The sequence below is a fragment of the Podarcis cretensis genome, assembly GCF_951804945.1.
Source record: "Podarcis cretensis genome assembly, chromosome: 4".
Classification (NCBI taxonomy): Eukaryota; Metazoa; Chordata; class Lepidosauria; order Squamata; family Lacertidae; genus Podarcis; species Podarcis cretensis.
The window spans coordinates 53131787-53146323 of record NC_137173.1 but is presented as its reverse complement, the minus strand read 5'-3'; the positions used below and the strand labels follow the sequence as shown (position 1 = coordinate 53146323).

Genomic DNA, 14537 nt, shown 5'->3' with positions numbered 1-14537 from the left:
TCATATGGAACCACAGGTGCATCCTGTCCTGGAGCTAGGAAGAAGACTGACAATCCCCTTCCTTCCTGTCGTAATAAATCCCAGCTTCCCCTCCCCTTATGATCTTTTTGACAGTGAAAGAGCAAGGTCTCCTCGCTACTTAAAGGGAGGGGGGACTGAAAGAAACTGGATCCAGAGGATGCATGACAGGATATTTCTCTGGCAGACTAAAGGCTACACACCTGCACAATCTTCAGACCTTACAGGATTTTAGGAGCTGGAAGAGAATGCAAAACACACCCATCTTGCATCAGATGTGAAGTGCACATGAATGTGTTTTGAGGCACACATATGCATTTTAAAGGGACAACCAGCAAAAATATTCACATGAGATGCAGGGCCTATGGGTTCTGTACCAGTATCCTACTCAAGAAGGGAACTTTGTCATATGAGTAAGACTTAAGAATGTCCCACAAATCCCCACTGTGTGTGTGTGTGTGTGTGTGTTTAGTTTAGTTTCAGATGTCACTTAGCTTCAGACGCTCAAGGCAGGGAAGCGAAAGCTGGAAACACTTGTTCTATGCTAAACATACAACAGATGTTCAGTCTACCTCTTGAAACCACTTTGGCAAAATACGGAGCCACTGTTCAGAACCAACTGAATGACTGGCATGCATTTATTAAGCTGCAAGTGTTTCAAGATGGAACCAAACAATCCAGGTCAGCCTCCTGTTTCGGTGTGCAAAATGGCCAAAGGTCACTTCCTACGTTATTAGTTTTCATTCAGGGGAGTTTTCACTCCTGTGAGCAAAACTGTCATGCAGAAAGAAAAATCCATTGTTTTAGGCCCACTCACAAAGTAAGCCTATGTATGGATACAGATCCTGCCTATAATATGGGAGTGCAACTGCTGCCACAGGCTTCATGTATGGAAAGTGGCCCTGACTTAGACCAGTTCTGTGTCTAAAAACACTGCAATACATTACCCTTGCTCCACTCTGGCAAGTGACCGAGCAGCTAACAAGAAAATAAATCCAGAAATACAGGCCCCTCCTTTACAGATGCTGCTTGCCTTGTTATGTGCATGTTTTACCAAGACATAGCTTCCCAGGTATTTTCTTTGCTTCTTGCTCTAGCAGAAACAGAAAAACTGTACTGCTAGGGGTGGGAATGATGTGTCAATGAAAAATCCTGTTCTGACATTGGTCCTTCCCACATGCACAATGCACTTGCAAGCATGAATCACAAACCCAGAGAACAGATGCATAGCCAACATCTGAGAAACTTTCTGAGCACATGCGCTCTTCATAAGAACCACTTCGAATTTCTCCAAGCTTGTGCAACACAACAGGATAAAAGAACAACTTGCCGCTTAGCTGGGATGCAAATCATCAAAAAAAATATCAAACTATTGTCAAAAAGCGGATGCAAAAAGCAACCAGTATGGCACAGATCAATCAGCTTTGGAAATGGAGCCCTGTGTATCTAAATCTTGGGAAACTGTACCATATTAAGTATCTCTCATTTTTTGCTGCAATTTATTACTATTGATCCATATTTTTTTTAGATGTGTTTATTGGGGTTACACACACACACACACACACACACACACACTACAGCAATAACAAAATAAATCACATGAAAGAGGGTTGACATCATGCCAGGAAAAACAAGAGAGAGGATACCAAGGAAGATCAAAGCATATCATCATATATGTTACAAATTTCTATACCATAAACTCAGTTAAGAATATATCTATCAATTATTCCAAAACAACACAACACTTAAGGGCAAGCAGAATACATTAAAGAAACAGAAATTGTAAACACCAAAATTGGTCATCTGAAAGGATGCTAAAGAACTATAAATCATTTTCATAAGAAGGCTTGCTGAAAAAACAAAGTCTTAATTTGGCACCAGAAGCTCATTACAGATGATGCCAACTTGATTTCAGTAGGCAGAGAGGTCAGTAATTCCAGAGCCAATTTATGGTCTCTGCAGGGGCAATACCAGTACCAAAGGGTCAGTTTCTCTCTTCATTAAAATTTACTCCAATTTCTTTTAATGATCTTCGTTTCTTTTCTTCTAACTCATTCTTGTGTGCTTGAGCTGTTCTATATTCTTTATAAAAGCGTCTTTCCCCTATTTTTTTCTACTGCTATTTTATATTTTTAACTACTAACTCTTTTCTGATGTTTACTCTTCTTAACTTGAGTATCTTGCTTTTGTTCCTTTTCTCAGCTTCATTCCTTCTGTTTCTAGAATCATAGAATTCTAGAACTGGAAGGTACCCAAAGAGTGATCTAGTCCAACCCCCTGAAATATAGGAATAATGCCCACAGCTGTCCTTGAGTGGGCTCGAACCACCAACCTTCTGGTTAACAGCCCAACACACTGGCCCACTGCACCACTGGAGGCATCCATTCTTAATTCTGCTGTCAGTTTGGTGTTTTCCTGCTTTCCTTTTGTTTCATCACTTCACTGGGTTCCATTTCCTTATTAGATCCAGTGTGAGCTACCAAGTTTTGTTCTTCATACAATCACATAATGTGAAGTAACCTTAAAGCTCATCTAATCTAAGCCCTGTGCAACACAGGGAATTTACTGCTATGGCATCCTTGATAAGAGGTCATTCATTCTCAGCTTTATCATACCTAACGTGAAGATGGTGGTCCCAATAAGCAGAACAGCTCAGCAAGTGACTTATACCCTTGCACAACGTTTCTGTCCCATCAGATATCCCTGCTGGCAGCTTGCATCAGTGTAGAAAAGTACACAGTAGGACCTATCCATAAAATTAGCAGCTCTGCACATTATGGCTGGTGCATGGAACAGCTGCCAAACAGAGGGTATTTCAAAAAGGTACCCTGAGAGCATTCAGCCAACAAAAGCCAACACACATGAGTCCAATATACAGCTCCCATTGATCCACCAGTGGGTTAGAGATAGTGGTGAAGTCTTCACTGGGGATAGACATGCTAGTTGTTATTCTTTATTAAACTTATTAATTGCCTTACAAACTGTCTCAATGTGGCATGGAATAAAAAATAGGATGCATCAGTACAAAAATCACATAAAATGTAAGGTTTAACACAAAATAAGAGCAGCCTGTACCAGTGATCACACCAATAAATGATAATACAGTAAACAACACAGCTACCCCCTCTCCTAGCAACATGGCATGATCACAGGACCCAGGAAACACGAAAGCTTGCATATTGCCTCCTGCACTTACATGTGTTAAGGTGATGATCAACAAGAATTGTAGGAAATTCTCATGTATATCATGAGCTAATGTGGTGGCCTCCAGATACTGTGGACTACGCCCTCTCATCATTCCTGACCATTGGCCATTCCAGCTGGGGCTGAAGACAGCTGTAGTTCAAAACATCTGAGACCACCACTTTGGCTAGCTCTGATCTAATGAAATTGTTCACAGGAGGATCTAGCATAATTGCTGTCTGGGCTGCCTGTCTATAAGAAATGAGTTAGCAATGTCACTCAGCAGCCAAAGTCTCATTTTAATTTAGCTTCCATGTTTACCAAGTTTGTTATAAGACAAATAACATATCTGTAGTGTTAAAAACTCAGTGGTAGCTGATGCTCATTAGGAATGGTAGGGCAGCCAAAAATAGATAGAGCCAATGACAGGCGGAGCTGAGTAATTCTAGTTTTGACCCACCATTCTCCTCCCTGCTGAATTCTACAAGGGCAACAATAAGACTAGAGGAGAGACCTTACCCTGGGACTTGCTGTTAAGTAAGAAGACAAGCAGGTGGGGGGTTGGCCGAGGGCAGACTGGGGTTGGTGCGGCAGCACCTCATTTGGTCTAATGGACAAGCCTCCACTGTAAACTGCTATAAATGCTAGCACCTAATTCTTCATGAAGTTGGCTTAATGGACCATGCATTTGCCATCAATATACCATTTTTCACAGTTGATCCCTGGGATACAAGCAACTATGCTGTACTGATAAATCTGTGGGGTATGCATTTTCAATAAATTCTGCACCCAATGCAATTTGAAATGGGGAGGAGGGAAGGCTTCAGAATAAAATGGGTACACACTTAAAAATTCAGTGCTCTGTATGAACAATCCTTTTGGAGGTAATTCCACGAACCCTCAAGTTTTTTGCAGATGGAACACATCTGAAGCTCAGCAGTCATAAAAAGAGAAACCATGAATTAGTCTGAGGTTTCTGCCAAGTTCCACAATTCTGGAATCCAGCCCATCTAAAATCACTAACAGAATAACAATATTTCCTGAAAGGCTTTGTGGAAAGTCGTCTTCAAGAAGGAGGGCTGAATAGCCTATAGAAAATGTTGCCATTTATTTGACATATTACTTGGGGCTGGGGGAAGGGAGATGCATAATGGTCAGCGATTTCTGGGCTTATATATAGCCTGATAAGCTACCATAGACTGGTAAAAGCCCTGGGCTCAATTCCTGACATCTCCAAGCAGGGCTGGGAAAGACCTGTCTGAAACCATGGCGATCTGCTGTGAGTTTCCTACATGTTCAAACCTCAGAACCCTATCTGAGCCCAGGAGGGAACATCAACCCCTGTGACCAGGTGGCAATCTGAAGCCTCAGATTGGCCAGGTTCAATATAAATACCAGGCACTTGGCCTTCTGTCTTTGGCACTCCAGGTTCAGAACCAGTATGTCACGGGTCAGTGGGGTAACGGGGGTGGGGTGGGGTGGGGGGCTACTGCCTCCCTATCTTTTGCTTATGGGCTTCATGGAAGCACCCAGTTGGTCAAAGTGGGAAACACAACATTGAACTAGATGGATCCCTGGACTGATCCAGCAGGGTTATTGCTTGCTGCATTTAAGGTCCCAGATTCAAGCTCAGGTCAATGGTTCTGAACTGGAGGTGCACCTTCCACATCTGAATTTCGGGTACAATTGCCAATGACTCCAGCTTGGTTGTGGCTCACAAAAACAGCAAATGGGTGTATGGCATTTCAAGCCTAGACACCACATTAGTGCCCCCTCTCTATTTTGTCTGGCTCTTTGTCTATGGGGAGCCCCAGGCAGACCAACTCTGTGTTACAAATATGTCTGCAAACATGACATGAAGGCTGGAAACATCAACCCTGTCATGTGGGGAATCCCTTGCAGACAACTGCAGTGCCTGGAGACAGTCAGTTTGTGTATCCTCAGCAGTGACCAGAGGAGAGATGACCTTTGGGAGGAGCGCAGAGAGAAGAAACGCCATGGTGCATCTGCAGGAGACAAACTGGACCCCTTCACCTGTCTCTCCTGAATCTGTCTCTACAGCCACAGCAGGCGCTGTAACCTTCCAACAGTTTGACTTCATCCCCCAAGGCACACTCCTCCATTGTCTCCCAAGACAGACAGATATCAACATGGATGGATGGGTATGTGAACATGTGAAAGGGAGTAAGTGTGCAAATGCACACTAATCCTTTGGTGAAGCCTACCAGCTAATTTAAACTTTTCAATGTGCCATCATCCACTGAGAAACAGTCAAATAAATAAATATAAAGCCTTTCACCCTGTTTCTAAAACTTGTCTAATGCAGCAATTTGTGAAGCATTGCAAAGAACGTCTACTGTTACAAGCACAAAGAGATAACAAGAAATGTCATATTAAATCAGTGTCTGAAGAGTCACCAAACGTGCAGTAACTGAATGTGACTTTAATCAACGTTTGATGTATAAAGTTATGCAACACGGCATAAAGGCTAGCAACCTTAGGTCTTCTCCATTAAGTAATATTGCCAATACTGCTGCAATAGTGAACAAGTAGAAGTAAGAGCATAACAGTGAAGTAAGTTTAATTTCTGCAATAATACTGAACATAAACTTGTAGAAAGAGCCTACTGCCAATTATTTTCTCCCTTTTTAGTGTAAATCTTCTGATACCACTCCTGACACCAGTAACATTAATAAAATACCCCACCTAACAAAACCAAAGAAAGTAACAAAAAACAGCAGTAACTCCCGCCCCAAATGTGCTGTTGAAGCAAAAGTGAAACTTTCCATTTACTCCATTGGGATATGAAAACTACTCATGCATGCAAATATTTGAAGAACTGGATTGGTCAAATTACCACAGTTTCAATAGCTCTGACAGAGAAACAAAGCAAGCAAAGTTATGTTTGTTCTAACCCACTTGCAGCTAAAGTACAAAATTGGTCATTAAGGAACAGAGTTTCATAACCATTATGACACTAATTTATAGCTTGACACACCAAACACACTTCAAACAAATCCTATGGGTAATTCTCACTATCATCTTATACTGAAACCAAGCTTGGAATGTAAAAAAGGAACACTTTTATTTAGGCTTTTATTTATTACTCCTAATGCATTGGAATAATATGATATATAACTTCCACAGTGAATTGGGTTAAGTGAATTTCAAATCATTCTGACTGAAAACTTGCCCAGGAGGGAATCTCAGGAAGATCAATAGACTTTACTCTTGGGAAGAATGTAGCCCTTCCATCTTCTGATTAAACCAACACAGGGAGAGAGACAGAAAGCACAAATCAAGTGTGAAATTACAGACCAAATAGGTTGATTCAGCAAAGTTCTGAACACTCAGCCCACCAGAAACAGAAGTTCTGATGTACAGTACAACATTAATTATGAGGGCTGTATGGACTTAAATGGAGTAGCACTTAAGTAACTGCATTATTTACCTGTGGAGAGCTGAGTAGGGAAAGGATTCATTTCTTTGTCTACCATTTTCTGGTACAGTGCTCTCAGACTGAATGGCTCCACAGTAAACGGCAGTGTCCCAGTCAACATTGCATACATATTCACCCCACTGTAAAAGAAGAGTGGTGGGGGAAACTGTTAAGAGAAACAATTCCCTTAGAAACAAGACAAGGCATGCAAGAATGCATTAAGTTTACTAGCCTATGGTTTATCACACTTATGGAACATATATGAACATATGATGTTACTACTGGTCCATCTAACCCACCACAGTTTATTCCGATTGACAGCAGGTCTCAAATGTTCTTTAAAGGCAATGGTCTTTTCCAGCTTTGGTATCCAAGATCCTTTTCATAGGAGAAGCAGGGATCCAAACTGGGACTTTCTGCACCCAAAGCACTTGCTCTATCACTGAGCTCTTCTCATAGAAGCTTCTCATAGAAGCTTCTCATTGTGTTATGACACAATGTTCTCTAGAAGTGCAGCAACAGTCCGCTGGATCTTGTGTCTCAGTCATGTTTAGAGTAGACCCACTAAAACCAATGGAGCTTTAGTGTGGTTAAGTCTGAATCCAACCCAGTAGCATTTAGCCTCCCTTCAGAGTATCTGCATAACCAGTTTCTTGAGAGATAAAACCATTCATAGCATGAAGGATCACATTACTTAAGAATTAATTCTGATTTGAAAAGTTCACAGTTTTAAGGGATGATTCGGTTATATGGAAATAAGATTTGCTTATGTGCAAAAGGACCATACACAGGATTGATTCACACTATGCTGCTTCCATGCACCAAGCAAGTGCAAAACCCAAGGACTAAGCAAGTGCATTATAAGGTATATCCTATAATACAGCATTCCCTGTAGACGAACAAGCTATGAGTCAACTGTCTCTCTCCTTAAATTAAATGGCTGGATGTTATTGCCTGGGAAGGTTAAAGGGCAAGAAAAAAGAACGATGGCATTCTCTGTTTGAATCACGTCACAGTAAGAGCTTCTTCGTTCAGCAGCTCCAGCTTGCTGTGGATGGGTGACCCTATGTAGGAGCAACCAATTAAGGAGCAGTGTGACAGTTTCGATTTGGATTTTCTCGAAGCACAGACACTGTAAATTGGGCTTCAAAATATAAAGCTCTCTGAACTAGCTGCTTGCAAACAAAGGACAAAGCAAAACAAAAAATCCCAAAGAAGGAAACTCGTATCTGTTCTTAACTGCACCGAGATCAATGGAATTAATTCAAATTTCCAGACAGGGAAGTCTGAACATTTCTTGAAACACATTCATCTTTGTTTGCTTGTAGTACCCTGGAGTATTAAGATTTCCACTGCAGTCACTGAAAAGTTCATATGAGTTCCTATAAAAGCAAATTATTTGACAAGTTTCTTCAGCCAATCATATCTCCTTGTTTTCTGACAACAACATTCTGGCTAACTTCTGTCCCTGCTTCACAAACAGCTGTAGACCACAGTTTGTAAATCCCAATGGCCAAGGTCAACTAAACACACTAGGCAGCAATTACTTTGGAGAAGGAACTGTATCATCTTATGTTTGGAAATTCCTGGCAAATTGAAATCCTGACATTGTAAATGCTAACATTTACAATCATCAGCACTGTAAACTATTTTTCCAAAGTTACATATTTTAATTTACCAGCAGCTCCAATTAGAACTTATATAAAAGTCAAGCAAGAGAAGTCAACCCCCACCCCCTGCATGCATGTAGCTTTTTCAATTATAGTAACTCACATGGACCAAACATCTATTTTGGGACCGTATTTTTTTCTTGCAAGCAGCTCTGGTGCTGCGTAGGCTGGACTACCGCACTGCGTGCTGAATGGATCAGAGTATCCCAAGATACTTGCACAGTTGCTCAAGCCAAAGTCTGTGAAAAAGAAAATAAATAAAGCTTTCAACATTGCACAGGAGAAACAACAACCTCGCAATATTTGTACTTTGCTGCAATCATTTATGCAGTTAAAGGCTTCCTTTTTAGTTAAGAGCTTTTTATTTGAGTCTAGGGAAAATTTAAATATAAATTTAGTCAGGAAACTGGAATAACACTTATGAAAAAAAGATGACAGTATGAGCTCAAGTGTCTTAAGTAAATGCATATAAAATAGCTTTCTCCTTGCCTGGCAGAACTATTTGAGAGGCTGGAATCTTAAGAGTACAACCCTGCTCTCCTTGCATCTTTGCAACAGTGTGTGTGGTTGCATGCTACAGAACTGAGTATAGCCCTACCTATAACATCATGAGGATTTGATCAGATGCATGGTAAGGACTTGAAACCTATTTCTTATGATCAAGGATGAAGTGATAGGCATATAGAGGATTTACACGCCAAAATAGTATTTCCATCATTGGAGCCCTGGGGTTCTTAAGGACATCAGGAGGGCTAAGGGAACTTGAAACCTGTACTTCGGATTGAGAGCGCACTGTGAGGTTACACAATACCATGAAACAATCTTTTTTGTCATTGGGGCTCCCAAGGTTCTGGGTCAGAGGGAGAGACCCATTCGGGGCAATATATGATTGCACAGAGGGATCACAATGCACTCCCAAACCTTGTTTAAGGCAGCACCCCAATATAGTATTTTCAGGGAGAATCCTAAAGCAATCCTAAAGGGGGCAGGGCTTACAATGAAATGGGGGCACAGCACGTGCCACTTTTCAGTTTGATGGATGGTAGTTCTATGTATGCATATGTGTGTATATCTCCCTTAAAGGTTTTATACACCTTAAACATTCAGAAACAGTCTCACACAGAGCTTTGTGTAGTTCACAATGTCTTGTTCACTTTTTACTTCTGGTCCCATTTTAGGCAACAATTTTCATCACCTCAGAGGTGATGAAGCCTCTCTCATGAAATCATCATCATCCGGCTTCTACTGTGCACCCAGACTCATTGCTGCTAGAAAATGTGTAGGCATAGAATTAAATACATAAACAGATGTTCTGCTAAGGGGAATATTTTCCTATCAATGCCCACAACTAGCATTAATGGGAGCTATAAACAGATAGTAGAATAAGATGAGTAATCTATGGTGTCTGCAAAATGTGGATGAACAGTGCTCTGAATGAAGCTGATAGGCAGTTGAAGAATCAATGGGCCATTGACAAATTAGATATAAATATAAAAAGCTTCTCAACCAGTTTCACATTCTATTTCTGCAGATGAGTAAGCCAATCATATGGAGTGGGTGGGGTTTTGCCTGATGCTGCAAGACTAAGGCTGTGTTCACACAACAGTGTATTTCATTTCCACAATGTTACCTAATTGTTAATTGCTGCATTATATTTGAGCATTCACATGACATAAAAGCCACTTCCAGAAATGTAACACAATATAGCACAAGTTTAGTACTCATCTATGTGTAATTGACTTCCAGAAGAAAAAAATCCATTTGCAAATAAAACAGAAAGGCAAAACTTTCTTGGAACTGAAGCTCTCAAATCCACACATTAAAAAGCAATGGTATGGTGGTAGAAGGATGTTCACACTCCAACTATATTTGCAATGATATGCCATTATGCATGCTCAAATTTTAGATTCCCTGTTCTTAAAAACACCATGCTTCCAGGAACAGAGCCCAGATGCTGCATTAGTCTGTGGCAAAAGTAGTGATTAGGGGCCGAGAATACACATTATTAGGACTACATGTGCATGCAAGTACATGAAAACAAGCATCAACCATTTCAACTGATTAATTTTCAGGGACTGTTAATCATATTAAAAATGGCATTTCCCCATATTGCTTTAACCTCTCCATTGTTTTGTAAAAACAATGTTGATATCCCTTGTGAAAATGGTTTTTATTACCAGTTTTATGAGGAAGTATAGCTTACTGAAGCCACCAACTGGTAAAAACTTGGTGGAATCTGTCTCCCGACTGAGAGATAGGAGGGGAGTATGTACACCCTAGGTGACAGATAGAGGTGGTTTGATGGATGTTTTTTCTGTTTCTTGTCATAGGGTAAAATGACATTCCTAACATATATCCATTGTGATTGATTTGTACTTTGTAATTTTGCCCATATGGAATAATGGTTGGAGTGTTGGACTATGATCTGGGAGACTGAGATTCAAAGCCCCAATCAGCCATGAAGTTCACTGGGTGACCTTGAACCAGTCAACACCTCTTAGCCTAACCTACCTCACAAGGCTGTGGTAAGGATGAAATGGGCAGGAGAACCAGTATACCACCTTGAGCTCTTTGGAAGAAAAGGTGGCATATAAATCTAATTTTGTGTGTGTGTGTGTGTGTGTGTGTGTGTGTGTGTGTATTATTGTATTTTTGTTGAATATTGCTTTTAGGTATTGTTTTCATTTGTTAATGCTTTGTTACTGAACTCGGGGGTGGGGGGGTTGAAAAGGAGCATACAGGTGTGAAATTAAATGAAATCAAATCAATTTAAAGTGTCTTACTTGCAAGTAACACACTTGGGGCTGTGTGCTACTTACCAGTGCTCATTGAAAAAAAATTATATATGCATAGAAGACCACAGGATTGCAACTTCTTTTGCCACATTCCTCTAAAAAGCACTGCTATATACTGCCACACAGAATGTTTTGGGACATTTATTATAACAAAAATACCAGTCAACAAAATTGCAATAAGAGTTTCATACCAATAAGCTTGATATTGTTGTCATCATCAAGCAAGAGATTTTCTATCTTCAAATCTCTGAAACAGACAAACATGTTTAATGAGAATGCAGGCCTTCAAGCTTTTGATATTTTCAAAGTTTCAGTAACACTGTCATTTTCCACTTGCATCAGATTAGGATCTTGATGTTATGCTATAGAGATGATCGAGTTGTAGTCCGATGTAGTTACCATGCTGGTACACTTGGTCTAATATATGGGGCACAATCCATCAAACAGTTCTATTCCACAAAACTGACTGAAATTAATGAGAGTTGCACCGGAATATTGTGGCTGGGAAGTCTAGTGGTATTTTCCAGCATTGTGGTATGTGTCATGAAATCATATTAGACAGTCTCCATTTGAAAAAACATGAGAACAGACAGCTTTTGTACAGAAAAAGAGAGTTTTAAAGGCTATGTATATTTGATTTATGCTATCAAATGATATTTACTGGGTCTAGTCTTCTGCATGGAAAAGAAATACAGGCACAATAAGGCTGAAAAACATATATCACCATAACATAAGTGGAAGAAGGAAAATGGTTCACTGACTTCAAAGCATAGTTTGGGATATTTGTGGCCTTGTGCAGTTAAACTGCATTCCTAAGGCAAACCTATGGAAGAAAAGCCAACTTTGCATTTCAAAAGGAAGCAAATCTCAGTGCTGCAGAATTCTGACATAAATATTGCACTAGCCATCACACTGTACTTAAAATTAGTTGGCTGAATGCTTCTAGAGATCAAGCAATGGGTGCCAAGAAACAAAATCTAAGATGCCTGGAATAACTGTACTTGAGGGGTGCTATCAGAGACTTTCAAATGTTTTTGTCACTGTTTGCATTTTATTTCCATAGCCTCTGCAATGTTCAAAATGCTTTACAATCACTATCTCTGTCATCCTCGTAACAACCTACCTGAGGGCCTATTAATGTTACCTCTTGGAACAGAACAAGTTGCCAAAAATGCCTAAGCATTTGACAATCCTGCTAACACTTTGTGTTACATAGAAAGGAGCAAGGCCAAACTGAATGTTGTAGAGGTTTAATGCATCAACTTTAAAAAATGCATATAGCAACAGCTGGGGGGTGGGGAGAGATACTATCAAGACTGCACCAGGCATGGATGAGGAAATTTAAGCTTTTCCTCCCCTGGTGATATCCAAAGGAAACTATCTCTTCTGAAGTTGCTATGTGCATTGGAAGGAAAGCCCTCACTGGGGGCAACTTCAAAAGAGACATTTGCAAGTTACTTGAAGTTGTACCCCCCCCCCCCCCCCGTCTCTATGAGTACCTGCAAATAGGCTTCATCATCTGTAAAAAGCCACTCATTGAGATTCAGAACTTTAAAAAGTCTCACAATTTTTGAAGTGAGAGTCAGGATGGTTTAAATACCTCAGCAATGCTTCAGAGGTGATTAGAAAGTTCTTTATTGACTATGGGCAACCATGTGAATTGGAAGTCATAACAAACAAACAAAAGAACGTTATTGTTGTACTGTATGATAATCTATAAGGAAAGACATCTTTGACATTATCTGCCAAGGTCTAACCAAATGCCATGAGTGACCCAAGCAGACAGTATGGTGACATGGTGAATAACAAAATAGATGTATTTTGAAAGAATTAGGAATGTCCTATGACTAGTTGTTGCCTACATTCTCAACTGGTGTGTCCTCTAAGTCTTCCATTACATGGCCCAATGCGGAAAACTTGGGCTATTATCAGACAGAAGAGGCTGTCTGGCAGCACCTATGATGCAGAGAATGATATATGAAAAGGTAATTCTTAGTCCCTTTTACAGATAGGAAATGAAGACGGAGCGATAGTGGCTTGTCCAAGGTGATAGCATGGAGGTACAGCATTCAGACTTTGATCTCTTACATCCATATGCTATTATAGCTCACAAAATACAGAAATGTGTGTATTAACATCTCCCAAAGCATTGCTTAATAACCAAATTCAAGGTGATATGCATCTAGTTCCACATTGAAAGAAATAGTGGAAAAAACAGATACACAGGAAGCTGTCTTTGCCACTGGTACATTATTAAATTCCTTTCTCTGACATTCTGACAGTAATTGCACTGAATAGGATTGAATTTGGTTAAAATTACTTTAAAAGGGTTGTTGAGAATTTCCTGTGGGATGCTATTGCAAGCACCAAAGCCTTAACTTCATTGTCTCTGTTGTTCTTACTCCCTTAGGAAGCTTAATGCTCATCCTGTTTTTGACAGCATGAAGGCCTCTGTAAATATCTTCTAAAAAGAAAAGGCTTCCCATATATTGCCATTTGAGATTGTTTTCTTGCTGTCAGACAAAGAGACAATGACTGCTATCTAATTCTGATTTGAGATTGATGCTTCTATGGCTTCAACAATGAACAAACCGCAGGCCAAAGTTTACAGACCTTCTCAAAATGACCCCACAGAGCCAGGACAGGCATCAGAAATGACTGCTTGGTAAGAGCTTTTGGCTGTAAAAAGGATGTACAGTATTCTTAAAACAGGGTTCTCAATCTAGCATTACAAACTTCATTAGGTCAAGGGAAAATCAGCCAAGCTTCCTCAAACGTTGCTAGGACAAGACAAACACAGACTGACAGTCCTGGAATCATCTTTTACAATATAATCTGGCAACAAGCAATCCAAAAGAGCATGAAGAAGGCTACAGTACCCATCTTACATGCCTTAAAGTCCAATTAATGATGGAAGACCCTAGGGAAGCCAATAGCTCCCAAACAAAATGACTGGGCATGGTGACTGTGTTAAAAGGAGCAGCCCTGGGCTCCTTTAGAAGGAATGGCAGGGCAGAAATAAATAAGAGGAGCTACTCTGGGATGCCTAGTGCTTTGGCACCAAAACAGATTCTGAGAACATAACAAACCCTGCTGCAGCTGACTAAAGGCCCATATAGTCCAGCATCCTATTCTCACAGTGGCCAACCAGATGTCTATGGGAAGCTGACAAATGGAACAATAAAAGCACGCTTCCCGCTCTGCAACTGATATTCAGAGGCCCTCAATCTCCAACACTGGGCACAGAACACAATCACCACTATTAGCAGCCTCTGCTTATCCTCCATCAATCTACCTATCCCCCTTTTAAAGCTGTCCAAAGCTATCCACACTGAACACACAGAACCCAAACAAAAACAAACCATGGGGCAAACTGCACATGACAGGAACCCCTGAATTTCTTTTAAAGATATTGGTAACCTCATGTCATCT

The 14537-nt window shown here is 40.4% G+C and overlaps 1 protein-coding gene across 1 annotated transcript in view; it reads right to left on the bottom strand.

The window, feature by feature from the left end:
* The window catches only part of HUNK (hormonally up-regulated Neu-associated kinase), a 56194-nt gene that overhangs the window by 18202 nt on the left and 23455 nt on the right, over positions 1 to 14537 (bottom strand). The window contains exons 3-5 of the mRNA XM_079972046.1: positions 11297 to 11352; positions 8414 to 8549; positions 6653 to 6780 (exon numbers count right to left, since the gene is read on the bottom strand). Of these exons, the coding sequence (XP_079828172.1) occupies positions 6653 to 6780; positions 8414 to 8549; positions 11297 to 11352 (320 nt within the window). The remainder of the gene's footprint in view (positions 1 to 6652; positions 6781 to 8413; positions 8550 to 11296; positions 11353 to 14537) is intronic.